This window comes from Chiroxiphia lanceolata, chromosome 9 (assembly GCF_009829145.1).
Source record: "Chiroxiphia lanceolata isolate bChiLan1 chromosome 9, bChiLan1.pri, whole genome shotgun sequence".
Taxonomy (NCBI): Eukaryota; Metazoa; Chordata; class Aves; order Passeriformes; family Pipridae; genus Chiroxiphia; species Chiroxiphia lanceolata.
In genome coordinates, this window is record NC_045645.1 from 21,960,436 (window position 1) to 21,984,570 (window position 24,135).

At 45.7% G+C, this 24,135-nt stretch overlaps 1 protein-coding gene across 5 annotated transcripts in view; it reads right to left on the reverse strand.

Annotated features, from left to right (window-relative positions):
• Positions 1-23,462, reverse strand: part of NR5A2 (nuclear receptor subfamily 5 group A member 2) — an 88,150-nt gene extending 64,688 nt beyond the window's left edge. Inside the window, exons 1-5 of one of the 5 annotated variants that reach the window (XM_032696282.1) lie at positions 23,152-23,462; positions 12,846-12,983; positions 10,293-10,411; positions 8,881-9,022; positions 5,530-6,176 (exon numbers count right to left, since the gene is read on the reverse strand). In XM_032696282.1, coding sequence (XP_032552173.1) covers positions 5,530-6,176; positions 8,881-9,022; positions 10,293-10,411; positions 12,846-12,983; positions 23,152-23,215 — 1,110 coding nt within the window. In that variant the 5' untranslated portion in view covers positions 23,216-23,462. Of the gene's footprint in view, positions 1-5,529; positions 6,177-8,880; positions 9,023-10,292; positions 10,412-12,845; positions 13,505-13,612; positions 13,708-14,100; positions 14,120-23,151 lie in introns of those variants that run through there. The other 4 variants (XM_032696285.1, XM_032696284.1, XM_032696286.1 and 1 more) reach the window with 4 other exon arrangements.
• Positions 23,463-24,135: the final 673 nt, after the last annotated feature.

The window sequence follows — 24,135 nt, forward strand, 5'->3', positions numbered from 1 at the left end:
TAGAAGTGACAGTCTTTCAAAAAACACCTATATGGAACATGGTTCTTAATCTCAGTGTGATGCTTAACTGGGTATTAGATAGAAAAATTACTAAACCCAGAGTGACTGAACTCAGTCTCCTGCTATCAGGGTGATAACAACATCGTATGGCAGAGTGAAACTGAAGTATCCATATGTGACACAGAAGGGCATAGGAGAATGTCATCTTTCTTTTTATGCCTAAAAAATGTGCCAGAGGCTTAGCACTGAACAAACTATTTAAAAAGGCTGCAAAATGACATGCCCACATGCTTAAATACAGCATTTAATCACATCCTTTGTTCAGAGAAGAGCCAGATCATCATGAAGTTTACAGTGTTCCTCTAAATTTTTAAATGTTTGAGAAGTATTTTTCTCAGATCCAGATACACTGAAGACAGACTAAAAACCAGCAGCTACACATGACAACAGAATAACTAATGTGATTACCAAAATCAAGGATAGTCCTGGACCTCAATTTCTGGCAGCCCTCTGACTGAAAGAACATTGCAGAAATTTTATTTCATCAGCTATGCAAGTTACATTTCCTGTCCTGATAAACACATACACTACAAAGTCCAAAAGACTTTAAGTTATCAAATTGCACTTGATTACTTAAGTCTAAATATTTTATCAAACTTTCATCACCCTGAAGGAGATCTTTTAAGGTATTTCACTGCTGATTTTTTTTTCTCAAAACCCAGAAACTCAGAAAACGTATTTTTTTGCTATTCTGTGCTAGTTCTGTGTCATAATTGAATTTCTGTAATTCCTTCTTTTCTACGCATTTCTTGATACTTAACTACATAGAGTCTGAAATTTGAAATTAAAGCTGGTGTATCAAGTATTACATTACTACATCTGTCTAAATAGATTTTACAGAAAAAATTAAGAGACCTCAGGAGTTCTGTTAATCCTATTCCCACTATTTGCACTTCTTTGAGAAATAATTTGAAACTCTGATAATATAGTTGTGCTTACAAGGAATACGTAATACAAAGCCAGGCCTTTGTTAGTTTGTGAGCTGCCAAAACATCTGTCTTGCCGTGCACAGTACAAGTTCTATAGACAGGGTCCTTTTGAGACATGTGCTTAAACCATCATTTCTTTGAAGGCCACAGCTAATGTAAGCACGGGCAACTTTGGACTTACAGCAAGAAATCTGTCCCGGAACTGATACAGTCTGACATCAATGAATGGCCTAAATTTGCAAACTCAGTGAATAGTTGTAGGATGAGCTTCTTTAACATGAAGTACACTGTCTCTTCCTGCAATCATTCACTAAGTGGGTTTGTGCTCACACAGTACTTTGACCTATGACATCCTCACTAAAATAGCCGAATAAGTCAAGGTAGTATTCTTTGTGAGTCACCGGTCTTTCAGTGCCTTTTTTTTTAACTATTAACATTTAGTTGATTCTGATCCTCAGCCAGAAGAAGGTACCCTGACGACTGTTCCACAGTGAAGGTCCTGTGTTTTTCCTGGCCTGCTTTCTTTTTTGGGTTCAGGAATACTTAGCTCTGGAAGTAGTTTTTGAATTTTCACTGATGCGGCCTGATGAGGAAAGACCAGTCCAGTGGAGCTGTCTGCATCCTTTCTTGGGGCCAGGCAACCTTTGGACTCTAGGAACACTTGCAATATTTTCTTTTTAGCTTTGTACAAAGACCTTTCACCTGGCTAAGACAGCTGGCTACAAATCTAGCATCCCCAGGGCATTCCTGAGTTTTCTTAGCTGAGGATAAGATGGATATATCTTACTTTTATATTTACTGAGTTTTCAACAACTCCAGAATAGCAAACAAAGGCCTTCTTTACTATTAGTATCATCATCATGAGTCTACTGGGAGGTTATGTCTGTATTCTGATTTCATCTGTGTATAAAGAACGACACAGAAACATTTCTCATTATGAAAAAAAAAGTAATATGTAATGTCAACCCCTAGAATTTATGATGTAATTACTACTTATAAAGCATTCCAAGTTCACCAGAAAGATAGGGATGTCTGAAATTTTAGCAGGTGGTAAAGTTACTGGATTACAATTGGCTGCTTTGGATCTTATTCTGGTATTATTATTAACCTTGACTAGTTTGCTTCTTTAATTTTTCTTTAATTTTTCCAATAATTTTTGAAGATGAGAGGATCTGCTCCTTTACTGAGTATGAATATTAGCCTTAAATTACATACTTAAATCCATGCACAAGTCATCTCCAAATGCAGTGCATGCTGTAGGTAGTTCTAGCCAGTCAATACTTTTACCTTTTATATCCTTAAATGTATAACGTATTCCAAAGAGGTGATGACAATTTGTAGAGCAACATGTGAGAAGACTGTGATAAGCATAACCTGATAAAAATTTCAGTAAATAGTTTTAAAACATATTTGTTATCCCTTGAGATCTCTTTAAAAAAATCCAATCTTCAGCCAAAAGGAAAGAAAAAGAGAAAACTTAAAAGCTGTAGCCCAGTGCTGGGTTATTATCTCTAGGGTAAATAAGGCCTAAACCATTGATAGACTGGGACAGCATTTTTTATCATATCCTCTTCCTGAATTCTCCTAACTACAATTCTCTAAATTTAGCGGAAAGGAAAATAATTGCTCTCTTATATTAATTGAAGAGACGAGTGTGTAAGACAAAATTTCGAATGAAGTGAAAAGATACAGTAAATAATTGCAAAAATGCTGTCCAGTAACTCAAAGCCAGTTGTGCAAGGCATCACTCCTGATGATAAAGTCAAGATGAATTTCATACAAGCCACATTTATACTTTTCCACTGCTTATTTGAGTAAATTATTTGAGTAATTTAAAATTTTAGTCCCAGAGATCTGCTAATGGACCTGTCTTATCTGAAAGACATCTTAATATTCAGTTGTTAAGTTTAGACAGGTAGGAATAATAATAAAATATCTTTCTGAGCAAATACATACTTCTCAGCTGTGTACAGGTAGGAAACAAAGCTGTGCTGAAAATCTAGTTGCACCTTTATCACAATTGCCTCCCCTTCCTTCTGCACTTAAAATCTGTCATATTCTTAGGTGGTTTTTAATTTTTTTACCCTCTCCCACAGGGTGAATGTTCATGCTCTGTGGAGCAATCTGAAATAGCTGCTTTTGCTACCTTGATCAGAAGGACCTGAAACCATGGATGTACAGAAGAGAGCTGCCTTCAGGAAAGGTTTTGAAACCCTTTGTTTAATACTGATCTTGTACTCACAACTGAAAAGACAGATGGTGTTACCCAGTACTGTTAAAAATGTAGGGTTTAATCTAAATGTGTTTTAAGCACCTCTCTTTTTGAAATTGAAAAGCTCTAAGTTCTTAGCATTGTGTATAATCTGGTCCCTAAATTTTGGATGTGGATGGATTTCCAAGTGAGTTGCTCTTGTTCTGGAATGCTGTGCAATTCTGTGGATCTTGTCCAGTTAAAAAAAATAATCTGGATATGCCAGAAGGTATGAAACTGTTGTACTTATAATGTACTTCTAAGATGTAAAGGGTACAAACACTAAGATGAAACTAATGCTTTCTACAAATGTGTGAAAGTCAGTTCCCTAGCCAAAGGCTCTACGTACCAACTTCTTAGAATATATGTATTTCCAGAAATCTGTATGTACATGGTAGTGTATACAGACATCCAGAGCCAGAAGTTGGTCAGCATTTACATGAAACAAATTTCTGCCTCTTTTGTGTCCATACTAGTGAACATATCTTGGTTAAAGAATATCATCCAGGCTGAGTTTGGAGGTGAAGAGCCTCTCTAAAACTATTCCCAGTATATCACGTTGAATACTTATAGAATCTGCCTCTAGATTAACCTATGGAACCATAAAAAAAAAATATTGCTTGAATATCTTTTCATGTTCTCACTTTAATCATAAATGGAATTTAGGGTAGATCATAACTAAAAAATTTTTACACTGAAAGATATATGCAAGATTCAGTGATCTTAAACATTGTTACTCTAGACTAAAGTACTCCCCAGGTATGGATAGAAAGATCTGGTCTCAGATATTTAGAACATGGTCTATTGGAAAAATAAGATGTTCGCAATTTCAATTTTTAAATTATTTAAAATGGTTACCATGGCTTATAGCTTACTATAAAATTGCATACAGCTTAGACAGCAAATGTGACAGCCTTTTCCTCTCTTTAATGCATTTTGGTTTTCCTCTCTGAGTAAACTTCCCTCGTTCTTTCTCCTTATATAGACTGAGTTTTCAATGATTCCTGCAACCATTCCCACAAAAAAACGGAGGGAAGCTGGAGTTGTATATGCAACATATACAGGTCACGTTTCATGTAAACAAGCTTTATTTCATGTGTCCATGTCATTATGGTTATGACAGAAATGTTGTGGCAAGCTTTCTGACTGCAGCTTTTTAATAAGGTGCTTTTGTGCTCTTGATTCATGTAGATTCAGTTCTCAGTGAAGTTCTACACTAATTGTTGTATTTGGATACTGAATTATTTTGACAGTAGTCAGAAATTATAGGTGGTCACAAAACTTTACAGATTTCAGCAGCAAGTACTTGTGGCAAAAACACCTCTCTCTAGTAGACAGAGATACGGTAACTGGCAACATAATAAGGAAATTCAGATGTGAGTTGAGTTCATCATCTTGAGGGTTTTTTTGAGACAGAAGATTATTCTTGCCAGAGCTAATTTCTGTATCAAGAAAGACATTAAAAACTGTAGCTCATATCTATTGTCTGATCTCAGATTTCTGGCTTAAAATTTCAGACCTGACTCCAACAGACCACCTAACTGCTTTTACAGTTATGAGAAATGTAAATGGAGCAATTTCTGGCCACCAGAAAGCTGTGCATGAGGGCTTACTGGGTGCTCCAACAAAATTAGGAGCTGAAAGGTCATTGTAGCAGCCTAGACTAAAGGAATCCCCCATGTACCAGTGGTGATGAGAACCAAAAGGAGTCCTTAAGGTATCTTCTTCCTCCTTGCTTTCTGCTCTGTGTATATCTTGCTTAGGATTCAGCCTTCATGGTTAATTAGACACATGGGAGTGCATAAAATAGTATCCCATTGAGAAAGTGAATATTCCAGATATGGAGTTACATAAAGTGTGAACAGAGATGGACAGAAATGGTGTTCCCCCCTATGTTAAATAAGGTAATGAAATAATTACATAAATGAATGTGGAATGGTGTAACAGGTGTGCTTACAACTTTGAATACAAGCCAGACAATGAGTGATGCTGACAGGGAAGGCGTAGAATTTATGCAAGGCCCTATGGATGTTAACAGTAGTTATAATAAATACTAAAATACAGAAAAGCCCAACTGAATATTGAATCTCTTTGCTACAGCTAATTACACGCTCAGGTGGAAGATAACTTCAAGTTTCTCCTTGTAATAGTCTGACTACTTCAAGCCAAATAAATAAAGAATGAGATGCTCGGGGGAAGAAAATGTAAACCATGCTTTCCTGCTTGAAGTACAACATTGTAAGAAATAGTATTTTCTTGACCGAAAGATAATATAAGACTGTTACCTACCTTAAGTTCTCTAAAAAAGATGCTACTCCTAGCCCACTCAACAATGGAGAAGAGGGTTTGATCAGCCATTTTACACATAAGCCCAAATGTGTTGAGCTTCTCGTGTTTGCTTCTGTTGGCTTGCTCTTGCTGCAGATATGCCATGATTTTAGCTTGGACTTGCGGCTCATCTGGCTCACATTTCAGGAGTTCCAATATCAGATGTGGAATACTTGCTGGTGAGCTTGTTTGATAACCATCCATGTATGAGTAGCCCATTATTGACTCTGGTGAACTAGTGTAAGGGTCAGGGTACTCAGACTTGATAGCACGGCTTGGAAAATGGCCATAGGTTTGGTAGCCTTGCAAACTGCCGTGGGGTGGCATTGTCATACTAATTGGAGAGGTTACAAAGGGACTTCTGTCATAGTCTGTGGGAGGCAAGGCAGTATGGTTCAGAGGTAGGCCTTTGGAGGCTGAATGGATGTTCTGGATTGCAGAGGATATTGTCAGGTCAGTTGGCATTGCTTGGATCACCTGAGTCATGGCTTCCAGTTTAAGTCCATTTGCTCGGATAAGAGCTTTCTTCTGCTGCTTCAGTGCCCTGTCTCTCTTGTACATTGGTCCAAACTTGTTTCGACCGCCACGCATTCGGTCAGCTCGCACAGCTGCCAGGGGAGAGGAGGAAGTAAATCATAATTAAATCTTGGACCAGACATTCTCTATTGAAACATACACTAGGAAAGAGCAGAAATGTAAAAATATAACTCCTCTTTTCTTTTTTTTTTCCTACAAATTCAAAGTTGCGCTTTTATTCCTAAAGGAAAAGATTTATTTTGACTTAACAAGTGTCACTTTTTTCTAGTGACACTTAAATGTCACATGCATATATTACTAACATAGGAGAACTCTGTACATTGATTAGGACACAGGGACAAACACAACGGATGGCTACAGGAATTTCACACCTGCTATGGGATCATGTGGAAATCTCAATGTACATTTGGTTTTATGTCAAGCTACTATGTCATTAAGAAACAAGGGCTGATGTCCAGAATTTGTCTGAGACGTATCCAGCAGACCACATTGTCTCATTATAATCATTCCATTACTGCCTTCCACCGCAGCAAAATATCTGAAATGTAAATTGTGAAACGTTCAGTAGTCATGAAGGGGAATACATTTCTCTTGGCAAAAAGGAAATATTTCCTTCTGTTCAGGTTGGTGTGAAACTTCGACATTTCTAGTTTGCTGAACAGCTCTGCTGAAATGTTTAGCTGCAGTTGGAATGTGCAGAGAGAAAGCTGTGCAGCTTGCTGCCTTCCACGTGGAAGATGGAAGTGAAACAGAAACTATTGACACCGTTCTGGTCTACAATATCTATGGAATTAGAAATAATTAAAACAAATCCTACTCAACAGCTGCCTTGGGAGTCATACTGGTGGTCTCTGCCACAGCAGCGTCTGTCACCATGGTATATATGTGCTGGACTAGTGAGTGAGGAGCTGTCACCAAGCCCACCTTACCCAACAGCAATTAGATTGAAAGAGGAACCTCTGACAGCCTGGTGACATGTTGAGACTGCTGAGATTGCTGGAGGTTAAGTTCTTGAGCTTTTTATCTTAGGGATTAGTAGGACATTAAAAATTTATTATGAATGCTAGATACGCATAATACTGTACCTTATCATAAGGACTTCAACGTTTAATGATTTTTTTTTTTTTTTTGGTCTATGGGTGTTTATGAACAAGACTTTTAAGGCTATATATATTTATGACTATCAGGGAAATACACATATAAATGTCACAAGTATTGACTATTATGGAAGCATGTGTTCTTCCAATTTTCTAAACAAGGAAAAAGAAGTTGCATGGATGTGGATAAGGAAGCTAAAGTACATTTTCTACAGTATCTTTAAAAGCACAGGCACTTTGCTTGAATTTGTAGTAAAAATGATGCTTCTAAAATTGTGGTTGACTTTGAACAAAATGCAAGAAATTAATGATATCACTGGTAAATGTAATTTATTTTAAATCTGTATACACAGTATCCTCCTAAGTACTCTGCAATTAAAAACTGTGAGCAAATTGGATTAGCAAGTGCTTTTGTATAACTCCTACTTAAATTTAAGGTGAACTGCGTGCAATCACAGAAGACAAATTTTGGTCTTGTATCACTGTCAGCAAGGGAGAGGAGTTAAAAGTAGGAGTAGATAAATGTATTTTATCCTTATCCTTAATGTTAACAATTACAAAAGGATTTAACATGTCCTATTATTGTACTATTTGAATTTGGAAGCACATGCAGTGATTCAGGATGTTTAGTGCACTGTGTCGGTGCTTGTTCAGTCTTGTGGGCAATTAGAACAGTATTGAATCAATTAAACTGCAGGAGGCTGATTTTTCTGTTTATCTTCAGTTATATCAACAGCTTTCCTTTGCCAGAGTCAGGTGACAGGGTCTTTTCCTTTATGGTTCCCTTCGTGGTTTATGGTTTCCCTCCTTTGGCCTGATTTTTCCTGGTTAAGCATCTACGGTGAATGTCATTTCAGTAGTTGTAACAATAACGAATGTAGGAGATTGTCCTTGGTCAAGGAAAAATGTCATCTGCTGTGAAATCTGAATTTCAATATTTTATATATCAAAGTTAGAATGAACCATGTATGATTCACAAATTCAAGTTGACATTTTTCCATTTGGTTACCTCAAAGGGTATTGTACACTTTTCATTATTCTCTGTAGATGAGAAAGTGAAATGAAGTCAAAAAGTGTACTTCAAAATGCCTTATTCTCTTTCAATTGCAATAGCCTCGCAGGTGTAGCATTACAAAAATATAGGACACAACTTTAGAGATTATTTGGTTCCTTAATCTCAAAGGCAAGTCGGTGTGAGAAAAACCCTTATTTTATCTGTTTCTTTGTTTTCTGCCTTATTGTCAGAAGAATGTATGTTAAAAACCCCATCAACCCTAGATAAAATACAAATAAAATCAGATCACTCTCCACAGTAACGAATAATTTTTTTTATAATCTGGACACTTCTTATGTATTTTATGTTTAATTTAAAACAAGTCTTTTAAAAAAGCTGCAAAACTATTGTATCTAGTTCCATTAATTCACAAACTTTAAATTCCTGAAATATCAAACTATATGAAACGTATATGAAAAAACGAACTATGGTTCCTAGCGATATACCATTTACTCACTAGATTTTTTATAAAGCAACAATTTCACTGAGCATGCACCGTAATCTTTTATTATAATTTCAAAAACATAAATATGTAACTTTTGAAATATAAAATAGAATGTAGCAACATCTAATCCTATAATTTTATAGTATAGTTGAAGATATCAGCAAGACTGTAGCTCTTACCTTCCAATTTCATTCCAACACTTAGACATTTTTGAAATCGACAGTAAGGGCATCGTTTTCGCTGTGTTTTGTCAATCTGGCAATTCTGATTTTCTATACATGTGTACCTTTTGTTATTCTGGACTGTTCGCTTAAAGAATCCCTGTATGATAGATACAAAAATTAGCCTATTTTGCTTGAATATTGTATTTCAGCATTTTATTTTATGGAAATCATTGTAACATAATTTTCAGATGCCACTCAAGCACTTACAAAGTTACATAGTCTATTTTAAATGAGTGATCTGAACCCAGACTCCAGAGGAGGTTTTCTTGTCTTAGTGCTATGTTTTATAGGCTTATGTCCAAGATTGGTAAGGCTGTAGCCTTCTGTGCTTCTGACAGTGGTGTTAGAAATAGTGACACTGACCAGTTCCTTCTGTATTCTTTAATCATAGCAAAATTATTAAAGTCTTTCTTTTAAAGTAGTTTTACATGAAATAAGTAGGGACACTGTTGCAAAGATAACAGAAGTACAGCATACCTCTGGCTACTGTACATCCCAGTGGAGCATGCTAGAGGCATAATAAGTGCTTGTCATTCACTACTCATTGATTATTTTTTAGTGAAAATATAATGGACTAAGTTAATTTTTCCGTGCAACTAAATGTTAAATTGCATTGTTCTGGCAAAGCAGTTTCCTTTACAGTGCACTACTTAAATAACTGTAAAATATTTTAAAAATTTTACACTAAAAATATGACATCATAAATTCATAATTATGTAAACCTTATAGTATAATAAAACAGTGCAGATATATTCATCTTTCCATATGATAAATTGCATTTAATAATATTTTATTTTCAAAACTAATGAATGATCTAACCAAATAATTAGTTGCTTGACTTTGTGTGTCAAGTGAGCTCTGACAGTTCTAGTTTGCATGAAAAAAGTGCATAGTCATTATAGTCACAGAAATGTACACTGGAATATTGAAGGATGAAAGAAAAATCTTAAGAAAGCTGCATCAGATTTTGCAAAGCTGATCTGTATTGAGGATAATTTTCTTACTTTATCCTCCAGGAAAAGAAATACTCTGAATGGATATAAATCAACTAAAACCAATATTTAGGACAGTTAGGAATGAAACTTTTTCTAGAACTACATGACAACAGCAAAATACTTAAAAGCAATGACAAAACTACAGTGCAAATCAGACCAAGTTGTTTCCATTTGTGCAGATATCTCTCTCAAAGAGACTTCTAAATCCTAAAGCTTTTTGGTGGTTAATTTTTTTATGTGAATGTAATAAGAAACATATCAGGAACAACCCAAATTACTACACATCTGTTTTCTTTAATTATCTTTTTTTCTGCTTATATTTGAAACATTTTTTGCTATACTTGTGTTTGTATGGAGTAATAAGTAGAGAACCTTGCAGCTTTCACAGGTGAGAAGTCCATAATGGTACCCAGACACTTTGTCTCCACAGACTGGACATAGTTCCTCAAGGTCTTCATCATAAGAGTAATTCACCATTTTAAACTGAGACACTGGGGAAAGGAGAAATAGTACATTCAATTAGAATTTATGTTACTAACTTAAATTTTCTTCAACTGTTCTCACCTAGAGAGAAAGCTCAGTTAAACAAGCACACTATTGAAAATAGGGGGACAAAACGTTTTATTTTTAAAAACAACTTGCATGGAGACATGCAGCTTTTCATCATCATCAAATCTGCATGGTACTTAAGAAGCATAGCAAGAATCATCAACTTCTAAGTTTTATGTTTAAATATTTATAGAGTGCCTTTCACTTAGTGCTTACTTTATGGAATCAAAACCTGAAAGAATTAATTTAAATTCAAAAATTATCAAGGGCAACGTTTAAAAAAGCAGAAAGAGAAGACTGTCACTTGCATATTTAAAACAATTCGTTTCCTTTAAAGTTTTCTTTCAACATCAGCCTGCAAATATTTACCTAGACAAAATCTGTATCTCACAGACCGAGCACTTTTGCACCGCGTGAAATCCAAGTTAGCTGCTTGCAAAACCAGCTTAAAACCGGCTCCGCGCCTCCCAAACCCGTCGTCTTGGGGTGACCGCCCCCTCGCCCTCGCCCCCTGCCCGCGCCGCTGGGTGAGCGCTGCGTGCCCGCAGCCCCCGGCTGTCACAGCCCGCGGGTTCGCAGAGAGACGGGAGAGACGCTTTTTAGCCGTCGGCGGGTCGGCAGAGACAGCGCACCGGGAACGCCGTCCTCGGGGGATGCGCTTGGGTCTGCCCGGCCCGCAGACCCAGCATCCCCCGCTGCCGGGGGCTGGGCGTGAAAGCTGCGCGCCGGGGCCGCCTGAAGTTTCTCCCGCTCGGGAAAAAGGCGGGGAGGAGCCGTCAGGAGAGGACGGGGGGCTAAAACATGCGGAATGAAGCGCGGTCACTCGAGCCGGGCTCCCCCACAAGGAGCCCCGGTCAGCCGCTCTGGTTATTCCCAAAATGAAACCCTTCCACTCGATGCGGGGCCAGTTTCCTTTCCCCTCCCTGCTGCTAAGCCGCCGACCTGGTCGGAAAGCATCGTGGCAGCGGAAGGCTCCTGAGCAAGGCGAGAGACAGTGGGCATCGCCGCCACACTGCTTAGGATGTCGCCTTTTTGTCTTAACCCTGCGGCTGCCACAGGTCGGGGGCACTGGAGCGCTCAGACTCCGCCTGAAGCCCCCGGACCGGGCGCCCGGCTGGCGCCCGGTCGCCAAAGCAAAGAGCTGCGCCCCGGCGCTCGGGGGAGCTACCGGGGAGCGCGGGGACATTATCCCGCTAGCACGCTGCCGGAGGAACCTTTCCTGAGCGACCTCGACACGGCCAGGGATCGCCGCCTGCCAGCGGCGTGGGGCGGACACGGGGCGGCCGCAGGCGGAGGAGAAGGAGGGCCCGGCCCTCCCCTCTGCTCCTGCGGTCCCGGCTCCAGGGTACGGCGCTGGGGCGAAGTTCCCCTCCTCGTAGGAAAAAACAAATGGGAAAGCAGGGGTTTTCCAAGCGCCGTGCCCTTGCACGGAGCCTCCTCCTTGGGTGAGGAAAGGGCTGGGCAGGTCGCCCCCAGCACCTCCAGGTCCCCGGCCCATCCCGCCCTTACTTCACAGCAGGCTCCCGGGAGGAGAGGGCATAATTTCGAAAGAGCAGGCAGGACGGGAGTTGGAGCCCCAGGAGAGGTGTACAGGGCGGAGTGGCAACTGGCCGCATCCCGGGGTGCCGGCTCCAAGGCATGGAGGCGACCCTCGGCGGGATCTGCGCCGTCTCCCTCCGCGCAGCGCTCCGAGCCGGAGCAGGGCACTGGGAACAGCCCCGTCCCGCCAACCCCCAGAGACATTTCCAGCGCCATCCCAACTCGGGCATCCCTCTGCCTTCCTGAGTACCCCGCAAGGGCGCAAATCCTCCGCGGCATCGGGGCTTTCTACTGCGAAGTTTCGCGACACCGTCGCTGCCACCTGCGCGGTACCTGCGAGCGCCGCACCCGCGGGACAGAGCCCTCGGGTCCCGTTCGGGACGGCGTGTGGCACACGGAGTGCTCGGCAGGACTTCCCCGCCTAACTCCGCCTGCCATAAACTCCGAGGCAGTTTGACGCGGACTGGGAATTAGACCGAGATCCCCTGCATCTGCAGCAGGGCGAGGCAGTGTCCGACAGGGCGTCTGCACGCCAGGGAAGGCTACGACCGGCCAGGTGCTTGACGGTTCCCCGGCCGCGGTTGCAACTTCTGACCAGGGCCTTTCTGTCGCCTCGGCCCTGGTGCCCCGACACCCGGTGCCCCGACCCCCACTGCCCGCTCGAGCAACCCTGCAAGTTGGCCCGCGAAGGCAGGGGCTCTGCGAGGCGCGGAGCGGGCTGCGGCGGGGGAGCTCGCAAGCAACAGCCACAAACTTTTTTGGCAGGACGAAGGAGCGCTTTGCCGAGGGAAACCCGAGCGTGCGCGGAGGGGGAGCGCCATGCCTCTCCCCCCTTACCTTGCATGTTTTCCGGCATCTGCCCCTGTTCCCCATTCGACCGGGCGAGTCCCAGAGCCTCCGTTTCCACTTTGGGCAGCATGACAAGGCGGCTGCGGGCTGGTCTGGGAGCTCCGTGTCCGTCCGCGACAACAGCACCTGGACACGGCAGCACAGATTTAGCTGGAGCAAGGGGCGCACGGCGGCCGCTGCGTCTTCCCCCTCTTCCCTCCCTGTGCTCCACGCCAGCCCTTGCCCAGCTGGAGCGGGAGCACCGAGCGGCCCCGGCCGCCGGGAAGCGCCTCCGGGTGCCCGCGGCTAGCGGAGCTACGGAGCGGTAGTCGGGCTGCAGGCGGTGGGAGGCGGAGAAGAGAGGAGGAGGAGGAAGACCGGGGGGTGCCGTGGAGGAAGGAGGAACCCCGGGAGCTGGCAGCAGCTCCGCCCGGGGCTCAGCACGGCGGCAGCTCGGCGCCCCGATCCATGCGGAGCGGCACAGTGCACAGGAGCGTTCTGCCGCCGCCGGTGCTGCTGGACAGGGTTCCCACCCCCGTCCCCCTCCTCCCTTCCTCCCTTCTTCCCTCCTCCTCCTCCTCCTCCTCCCCCGCTTCCCCCCGGTACAAGTGCGGAGGTGCCGACTCGGGACCTCCGGCCCCGGCCCCGCGGGGAGGCGCTCCCGGAACCTGGGGGCTGCAGGGCGCGGGGTCTCCGGCGAAGGGGGGCCCCGACACCGCCCTTGCAGCCAATAAGGCAGAAGCGGGATGAGCAACACCCCCCGCGCACACACGCACCGCACACACACTGGCCCAGCGCAGTCACCTCCGCTGGTTAAACGGGGCTGCGGCGTGAGGAACTGGGCTGCTGCCGCCCCTCCTCGCCCCAGCGGAGCCCGACGGGCCACCAGCTCCGCCGAGCTGGGGCTACGCCTACTCTCCCTTCAGCGGCCGTGCCGGCGGGCAGCCACGCTGTAGCTGCCTTGGGGCCGGCGGGGCAATGCCCCCGCCTGGCCAGCGGCGGCTGAGGACACTCCTGCCCTCGCTTTCTCTCGGGGCGGGCGGGGGTACACAGTGGAACCCCCAACCTCTGCGGCCACGTTGCGGCCGGCGCAGCCCTAGGGTCTGACACAAGCGGGCGGGAGCCGCGTTGGAGCTCGCTGCACCTATTTAGGCTTTTTCGGTCTCCCTCCCCTAAGCTTCTTGCGAAATCTGTCAGTGCCAGTAGCATCGTTAGCACAAAAGCCAATGCTCTGGCAGAGCCATCGCTCCCTTCCCCGGCTCACAGTGCAGCAAGTGGCACTGGTTTCCAAGTTGTCCCAAAGAACTCGTTTCTCGCACGCTGGTGCTTCAGCGGCGAGAGCCGGGCGGCCCCGCGGCGCGGCGCGGGGGAGCCCCGGGGGCGGCGGGGTGCAGACCGCCCGGCGAGTCGAGCCGGAGCTCTGCCCGTCCCGTTGCCCTTCCCGCCCCTCCTTCGCCGGGAGGGCCCGGGAGGCTCCGCGCAGTTCCCATTGCGGCGCATAGGTTTGGTGGTGTGGGATGAGCGATATTTGCACCTTGGAAAGCATCCGAGCTCCCCATCCGAGCGCTCGGCTGCCCGTGCTCCTCTGGCACTTTAAATCTCCGTTGTGTATATTAAGAGCTGAAAATATTTGGCGGTGAAAATTGCTTCCGATGGGAAGTGGGGCGCGGAACTGTCTCTAGCGCAGAGTATGGCATTTCCCATCGACTGGCAGAGAGATGGTGAAAACGGGTCTTTGTTATAACTGAGTGTTGGTGATCGCAGGGTGAACCCGCAGTGGGACAAGCGCACCACATGCAGAGAGCGGAGTCGGCTATGCTCAACTTTTTGCATCCAGTAGCTGGGACACCTTTGCTAGTTCAGCGCAGATCTCGAGCCAACCCAACACCAGCATCAGCGGAGTAGAGCCCAGCACGCAGAGAGGCTCAGACCTCTCGGATTCTTTCCATTCTCACCTTTCCCCATTCCCCTTCGGGCGGGAGTGCGGGCGGGTGAACTATATCAATACCTTATACCTCAAGTTATAATTTCACAGTTTAGCAGGTCGTCTGCGAATAAGTTTTAGGACAGCAGTATGACGAGCTGCGTGAGAGAACAGCTGGATGGCTAGGACGGGGCGGCTGAAAACCCTCTCGAGGGAACGCCCGAGTTTCTAGGCAGAAGTAACTCAGGCTGAGACTCTGTTTCGGCCCCTGGGAAATTGTTGCAGATACATTAGTTGCAAACAACCCCTCTCGTGTAGTATCGCCCAGCGCTGAGCCCGGGCGGCTCAACGCGGCGTCCAGAGCACAGCGGCGGCTCCACTCCGCTCCTCCGGCACCCGCCCTGAGGGCTGCGGGTCGGGGGTCTCCGCGGCGCGGCGAGGCCGCGGCCCTCCGGCCTTCCGAGCCTGCAGCCGGGCCGCCTGGGCCCGACGGGCGGCCGGAGGGCTCCGAGGGCGGCTCGCAGAGGAGCGACCCCTCCTCGCAGCCCTTCCCCGCAGGAGAAGTGTTGTCAGAGCACAGCTCCGGACGCATTTACAGCAGACCGGCAGGACACCCACGGACCTGGGTCCTGCAGCCCGCTGGGCTCCACCGGGCAAGCCGGTCCCCTCCCTCCCGCTCACCGCCGGGTGGGTCACGCCGCTTGGCGACACCCCGACGGAGCTCTCCGTGATGCCACTCTCGTTACCGCTGCTCCCGGGAAGGCATCCCTGTTCGGGGGAAAAGCAGGGGAAGGAAACCCCGCGTCCGGACAGGGCAGGAGAAACCAGCCCAAGCGCAGCCGGGGCAGGCGGGCTGCGGCCCCCGCGGGCAGCGCGGCCAAGTGCATCCGCCGGCGGGTGGTCCGGGCTGGGTCGGCTGTCCCTGTACAACACTCCCCCGAGGATATGGCCCTAGCACTGGTCCCCGGGCTTTTCGCTCCTACTCGTGGGCTTAATGTGATTCCACCAGGGAAGGGTTTGGAGAGATTTCAGTCTGTACATCGCAAAGTCACTCTGCGAGCTGTCGCTATGGATGAAAATACTTTGGAGTGGTTATTACACATCCACATTTCTCCGAAGTAACAGTTTAGGGCAGTACATATTAAAAATGATACCTGGTCCCTTGTGGCTACATTTAATTTAACATGGAGTTCTAGCTCTCACGATTGCCTTGAGCAACCTTAATTACCCTTTCTTCTAATATCTTCTCCATTCCTTACTAAGTTCTCCAAACTTTTTTTTTTAATGCGATTTCTCTCCTGAGTTTGCCTGCCTTGTTCTGACTTTGCCTGAAGGTCTTGATTGACGCGTGTAATTATAATTATAAAAGATGATGGCTCGGGGAGCCTGCAGCAGCCTTGATTAGTACAAGGAGCAAGACCTGGAATATTTTATACTTCCCCATTTAAATGTATGTACATTTACATTAAAAAAACCCCACTGTCTAATTTTAAATAATCTGAAGCTTCTGCCACCTCTCTGTTTTCAAGGCAGAGGGTTCTGTCTGATATTTCTAGGCAAGCTCCGATTTCTTACAGCTTCCAAGAGTCCACAGAACCTGAGCAAATTTCAAAGCCTTTTCCCTAAACAGAGACGTTTCCAACTTGAAAGGTCTGCTTGATGAGAAACAAACAGCATGCTCCCTTCGAGCTTTGTGTCGGGGAAGTGTCCCGGAGAAGGTTTGATTTATCTTCTCAGCAAACTAGCGAAAGTGAACGTTTGGGGGTGGGGGTGGTAAATGTTCAAGACAAACTTCGCAGAAGCAAATGAAACAAATAAAAACTTCTGCTGGGAAGTCTAAATCCGGTCAAAACTACTTATATGGAAGTATTTAAGGAGAGAAACCCGCATCATGTCCTTCTTTCTCTCCCGCTGAACATTCCCTTTTGCCTGCCAGCCCAGAGCTGCCCTGAGCCATCCTACAGTGAAAACTGTGACTTCAGCCAGGCTCGAGGAGGGAGTCAGCGCCACGCAGCCACACAGCCCCGGGCACAGGCTGGCACAGCCACGGGCACGCAGCGGCGCGGCCGCGGCAGAGACGGGCGCGGCCTCGGGAAGTGCCCCGGAGGAGGCAGCGTGCAGCAGACACGGGATCCCTCTGCAGCCGGCGAAGTTCATAACGCCAGTTTGCTGCTCCACCTCACGCACCTCTCACGCCCAGCGTTACGAGACTGTTTACACCAGAAAAAGCGTGTCCAGTACAGGTTCTGCTCTATTCTTCTTCTCTTCTCTTCTCTTCTCTTCTCTTCTCTTCTCTTCTCTTCTCTTCTCTTCTCTTCTCTTCTCTTCTCTTCTCTTCTCTTCTCTTCTCTTCTCTTCTCTTCTCTTCTCTTCTCTTCTCTTCTCTTCTCTTCTCTTCTCTTCTCTTCTCTTCTCTTCTCTTCTCTTCTCTTCTCTCTTCTCTTCTTTCTCTCTTCCCCTCTTCCCTCTTCCCCCTTTCCATCTCATGTCTTCCCCCCTCCGCTTCTTGTCACAATCAGATCCCCCCTACAGTGCAAACGGGAGAGTACCTCGAAACCGGTTTCCTCTCATCATTTTGCCGAGGCAATACTACATTTAATTCCTAGGGATTCATTGAATGGGGGCTGCTAGTGCCTCCAACTCAGGCTTTAGAAAACAAACTGTCCTGTAGAGAACTGAAAAAAATCAAACCAAACCAAAAAAACCAAAAAACCCGAACAAGAATCCCTAACCCACAAAGCCAGTCCACCTCAAACACAAAAATAAACTTTCCTCGCCTATTTTTTTTTCTTTTTGATCCACTGTCGGCAAAACAGAGTGGGTGCTTCAGGCTGAAATACTTTTGCAAAATACTTTACTTTTGTAAAACGCACGCCACAAAGGATCATTTTCCTTTTTTTTCTGCAGCTAATCGTTCACTGTTGCCTTACGGAGATGTCGTTCCTCTCCGATCCGACATAAAGAGTCATTTCCATACAGTCAGTTATTGACCGAGAAGCTACTTTTCAAGCCCGACCAAGCTCCTGCTGCCCGCCGGAATACACTGCTGCCTGATGGACACCTGGCAGCAGCGTGATGACACTAGACTCGGGAGTGAGGAGCGAGCAGGGCCAAGTGGGTGGTAAAGCATCGCTGCGATTGCCTTTCTTTTATTGCTAAGTGAGTCATCAGTGCGGTGTCGTAACACTTCACCGCGTCCCGCCGCCGTCTGCTCCGTCCCGCCGGCTCAGGTCCGCCGTGTCCCCGCCGTGTCCCCGCCGCGTCCCCGCCGCGTCCCCACCGTATCCCCGCCGCATCGCCCGGCGCGGGGCGCGCTCTCCCCCGCGGGGCCGCCCGCCCGAGGGTGACACGAGTGGGCAAGGATGGCGGGGCACTGCCTGCTGCGAGGCGGCTTTCCGACGGAGATCCTGCTGATCTAACTGGAGGGCGTGGAAGGGCTATGGCATCCCCGTGCGCCCTTGGGGAGGCGGTGAGCCGTGCCCAGAGCTGGCGAGAGGGCTTCCCTGCATCGATCCCATCAGCAGCTAACTGCGGTCTGTTCCGCGCGACACTTAAACATCCAGTTTTGCAAGCAGGAATTCTGCTAGAATATTTTTTTTCCCTGCCATAAATTACACGAGTTCCGTGGGGAAAACGCCTTCTAGTCCCGCATTGCCTGGACCTGTTGCCGCTAACGGTGCGACGGGGAAACGCGCTCGCCCTGATCGCTCCTGTCTGCTGCGGGGGTGGCGGCTTCCCCCCTAACTGGAGGCGAGGAGGTGAATCCATCAGCAGGGGCCCCTCTCCCAGAAGCGGAGCCGCTGCCCGGCGCGGTGCCCCGCGGTGCTGCCGGCGGGGGCGGCCGCGGGGCCAGGCCGACGGACGCCCCGAACCATCCCGACGCTCCCCTCCGCTGCCGCGATCCCCCTGCCCCTTCCCAGCACTGATAATTACTTTTGTGACGAGGCTCTTTTGTTTCTGCCTGTGCTGCCCCTTTGGAGCCGAGCGTGGAACCTCTGGTTAAAAAAGCTAGAGCTTGACCTGGAAAGAGAACTCCAAATATATTTGTATATACAGCAAGGCTCCTGTCAGGGCTCAGTGCCCGTCTCTGTATCACAAGAGATAATTGATTTTTATCCTGCACAGACAGGCTTAAAAATGAAATTTCTTTTGCTGAAGCAACTGACCTTGATCTGCTGGTGGAAAAAAAAGATGTTTTAGGTCTGCTTCTTCCCTCCACCTCCCCCCACCCCATGTTTCAAAGCTTGGAAAACTTCATGTAAAATAATTTAATAGCTGATCTTTATAATGAAAAAAGTTTGAGCTCATATATATCTATATGTCTTTACACATAAGTGTAAAATCATAAAACAAACCACGAGAAGATAAACCAGACATAGTTTACACTGAGAAATCTTGATAAGGATTTTGTACATATGCATGTTTGTTCATTGTGCATAAGAATGTATTAATATATATTATTATATATAAGGTTGCGTATCTATGTAATTTATATAATGTACCCCTGTAATATGTGAGTAAACTCTAGAAATTAATAATAACTGACATGAGAAGTTTTAACAGTTTTCCCTACAATACAGCCTAACAAAACTGCTGCTGCAGACAATTCTTCCCTTTCACTCTATATAAGATAAGTTTGAGAGCTGACCTTTAAATTACCTCCATGGACAAGTGGCTGGAGGCATTTTGTCAGTATTGGAGGTTTCCCTCTGGAGACTACAGGCATAATCATTGTTACTTTGCCTCATGTATTTTCATATTTAAAATCAGACTGGAAAAAATCGGATATAAATGTAAGTACTGTCCCTTTTGTAGATAGCTCATTTGCAGTATAACAACAGGAAAGTGGGAAGAAAATTCATAAAAGTAAAGAATAATGGCAAAAGTTCACTGATATAAAACCAATAACCTATGGCATATCTTTCTGTCCTCACACAGCCCAAACTGTTCACTTCTGTGGAAGCTTTGCCAGCATAATTGCTGACCAAAATCCTAATCCAGACTTTTAAAGAAAGTATTTGGTGTCTTTGTTAATCATATGAAAATACTGCTACTACTACTACTACTACTAAAAATAGAAACAAATTTGACAAACTCATGAGTCCTAATTATAATACTGTTAACTGCCTGAGGACATACATTAAAATTAAGATGGCAGTAAGCATTCTACAAGCTAAAAAATTTCACAGTTGGAAACTACAAGTAGATTACTTTTCTCCTATATAACCATTTTTTCTAATTAATTAAAGTTTTTTCTGTTAAATAATCATAGCTAATGCTTATAAAAAGTGCATAGTGTCCCTGATGACACTAAGACAAGAAGCTAATTAGAGGAAAAATAAAACTAGTCAAGTATCTTTGTATTGCCTCAGAATCTGATAGAAGAAAAAAAATCATGGCATTTCCGTAAAAATGTTTACAAGTCCATATGGTGTGCATGATCTGGAAGATAGGATGTACTATTAAGATTTTGTGAATTCTAGCTGCCTCTTTGACCATATGACTGTAAACCTAAAAGCAGGTGTCAGCAACTGGTAGTGCCCACTCACACTCCAGCTCCAGGCTGGTTCTGTTTGCTCTCCAAGGGAGAGATCCACTGCTATTTTTATCAATGGAGTTTGATTTGCATTCATAGGAGCTGGGTGAGGCCCTCCTTGCTGGGAGGAAGCTAAGTCACTCTTACTGTGACATGTCACTGGTTTTTAACAAAAACTAACTTATGCCAAGATGGGTGAACGCACTGGGTGCATTCTGCAAAGCAGGTGCTCCCTGACAAGAGCTAGCTCTCAGTCTCTGTGCTGGGAAGCAGCAAGTGTCCCTGACTGGAGGGGCTCATGGGGTGAGGGCTGTAGAGGCTGTGGCAGTCATCACAAGCCCATCTGCTCTGCCTTGGTTAGAGGGGAAAAACTGAAAGAGATGCTGGGAGGGGCTGGACAAAAGTGAAAGGCCAGGGCCGGGATTTACTTTTAAGAGCACTTGACCCTGTTGCTGATTGTACTTACACCCTGCGAGGACAGCTTTTTCTCCTAAAGAATTACTCTCCAGTGCAAATAAGAACAGAATCCTGCTCCTTCCTATTTGGTTCCCCCACCTCCAAACAGAGGCCCTCAGGGTGGTGCTGGTTACATTTAACCCTTACAGGTACACAGTGATCAGTTTAGAAGGCTGAGTTAGATGCACTTTTCAGGGTTGTCACCATAGGCTCTGGCTGAGCAGTGCCATACAAGGGTAGAATCCTCCCCTTGACTCAGAGCACACAGGACTTCGGAGAGTTTCACAAGATTTAGAACTGCTTTTTGTAGGCCATGCTTTGTGAATCTGTCCCGGTGTATTTGTGACACAGCTCATGTATAAGTGCATATTAGAGGTATGGTGACAAGAGTCTCTGCTACTCCACCAATCTGTTTCATATCAACATGATTTAGGGAACCCAGATCTACCAGTCTTTTGGAAATCATGAAAATTACAGTTTATTGGTCCAAATATCACAGATAAGTGTCTTATTTTCCCTTCCCCTTGGGTTGTGTCCTTTCAACCTTATCTGAGTGACAACTCTTTGGTTACATGAGTTGTATAATTACTTTACTATCCCATACTGAAGGCTGAGGAGGGGGAACCAGAAGGTCCCTCCCTGGCAGCCAGAAAGAACAACAGTTAGAGCAAGGCCCAGTAAAGGAAGGGCCGGAAGGGAAGCTGGACTTGCCACCTTTTCCATGTGTTTCTGGGGGCAGAGCTGTGCAGAAGAGAACCCCACACCTGTAGAGAAGCACCAGAGTGGCTTTGAATTCTCTGTGGCTTTGCTGGGATCATCCCTCCTGGCCCAGGTATGATCTGACCCTGGTCACAGTCATGTCCAACAGCCCAGGAGTGTCCTGTGCCCTCTGTTTGTTATAGATAGGATACCCTGACAACACTGCCAGAGGGCCAGAGGGACCACAGGACTCCCTCTGAAGAGAGGCACCAGGAACCCATCCCAGAGTGGGGCTGCCACCAGGCACAGGTGTCCAGGGAGCAGGTGGTCACGAGCCTGGTGTTGCGATCCACAGGGCGTTAGTTCTCCAGTCATACATTTGCAGCCCAGTAGATCTTGCTACAGTGTTGGGCACGGTTCTTGTGCAGGAGTTTTAGAGCAGTTAAAGAGGGTGCCCTGGGGGTCAGCTGCCTGGAACACAGTGGGTCCAGGGTGAGGTAGGAGCCCTTTCCAGGGAGAAGCAACAGCTCCAACCAGAAGATAAAGATCAGCTATGTTTGAGGCTATTTCCTGTAGCTGTTGCTGCACTCTCCTTCCCCACAGTCCCAAAGCCTCCCTTGATGGCAGGGTGCCCATATCACACCCAGCATCAGGGCGAGCTCCTTGCCTGCCATGTGATGACGCACTTTGGGGCAAGAGGAGGAGAGCGTGCCCTAGTTCTGCATGAGGGCCAAAGATCCCTTCTTTCATCCTTGCCAGGAACTGCTGTGCTGAGGCACTACCTTGCAAAAACCCTGGGCTGTGGAACCTGCAGCGCTGCTGGGCTGGTTTGCGAAGCGCCTTCTGCTCCGTGAAAGAGGGTTTCCCTTGGTAAGCCTTCTCCAGCCCTGCCTGGCCCCAGTCCTGATCTGGGCACAGGCTGATGGGGCAGGGAATGCTCTTGCCCCGTCAAAGGAAAGACACCTCACTCCATGAGAGTGTTGAGAGCCAGAATGGCCTGAGATAGGGAACGTGAAGAGAAGGGAGGTGGTGGGCAGACACACAAGGCAGGGGCTCAGACACATCCCCCATAGCCTGGGACAGCCCAGGGCAGCTGGTTGTGCCATGCCCCTTGTGCCTGCAAGTCAGAGAAACCCATGCCTGATGGCTTCCAGAAGGGGAGTGGGTGCTGTTTCCATATGCTACTGAAGGTATTCACTTTGCTGCTCTGAAGTCTTAACTGACTTTTATTATCCAGCCCACCCTCACTGAGTCATGACATGTCTTCATTTTTAGCTAAAAAAGAATCTGTATTTGACAGAAACTAGAGTACTACAGAAAAGACACAAAAACATTCCTGAGGTTTTCTTCAACAAGAATAGTCAGGCCAGAAGCAATTTAAATCCAATTTTTGCAAATGTTTATACATGTACACACACAATTTCACAGTTATTATCAATTGTAATAGATAAAGATACTGTTAATTATCCGATTATGTATTTGATAATGGCACTGTCTCTAGTGAAAATTGTTATTCAATGAATCATCATCTGTTTTCTTACATTTTTACACTGAATCGTAAAAATTCTATCTTGCCTAAATACATGTGCAAATTTATCAGTTTTGGCTTGTCCAATTGTAGTGATTTTTCCAGTTTGGACAGCCACAAATCTAACATATTTACACAGAGTTTTCAAAACAGTTGGAAAACTGTTACTTACCAACTGATGTAAGTCCATGCTTTATAGATTCCTGTATGATGGCTGCGTGGGAACCAGAAGACATTATTAGGTGTAAATATACCGTACCCTTGGGTACAAGGTGTACAGCATTGAGTGCAGAAGAGGTGCAGCCTGTAAACTTTTCTGGCCTTGAGACCCAGGCTATAATAGCCTTCAGTGAAAGTCGGCGTGATGAACAACAACAAAAAAAATTATCCAAGAATTCAGAAAGTAACAAGCATGTCTTTGAGTGGACTCTGTACTTTTTCCAGCATTAGTGACCTGCTGTAAACCATGTATCCCATTTCATGATAGTCTCTAATCAGAAGAATTGGAACTTGTGATAGGTTTGGCATTGTCACGTGATTTTGTACAGCTTGATAAGAGACCCTGTTATAAAGTGACAGCAAAAGAGATAAGAACTGTTGGCAGATAATGGCAGAGAAATGATTAACCTAGAGTGGAGAGGTGCTATGAAGCCCAGAGAGTGGAAGGTTGTAAAGTTGTGGGGTCATAAGATCATACTGAGTGGATGAAAAGCCATACCAACACAAGTGTAATGACTATAAACTCAGACTTGTGACCTGTCTTCTTGATGTCATCACCTCTTTGCACAGTGGACAGCAAGCATGGTTGTTTTGGCTTCTGTAAACATTCTTTGAATGGCAAAACAATCAAGCATTAATTCCTTAAGGGAGGCTTCTGAATGCTCTGGGGATTCTACACTCTGACTAACAGCACTAGCAAATCTCTGCTAATGGTTTGTCAGACAAAACCGTTTTATTGCCCCAGTCCTCAGGCTGGAGTCTAGCTCCAGGTTGTAGCCATTTAGTTAAAAGCATACACTGCTTTCTCACTAAAGAGCCTTACAGCGTGGTTAAACATTGATATCCCAGGATTATGATATGTGGACAGTATTGCGCTGACCCCTAAGGCTGGGAGGTACAACACGTATTCACAGCATGTCAGATGGCTGTCAAGTGT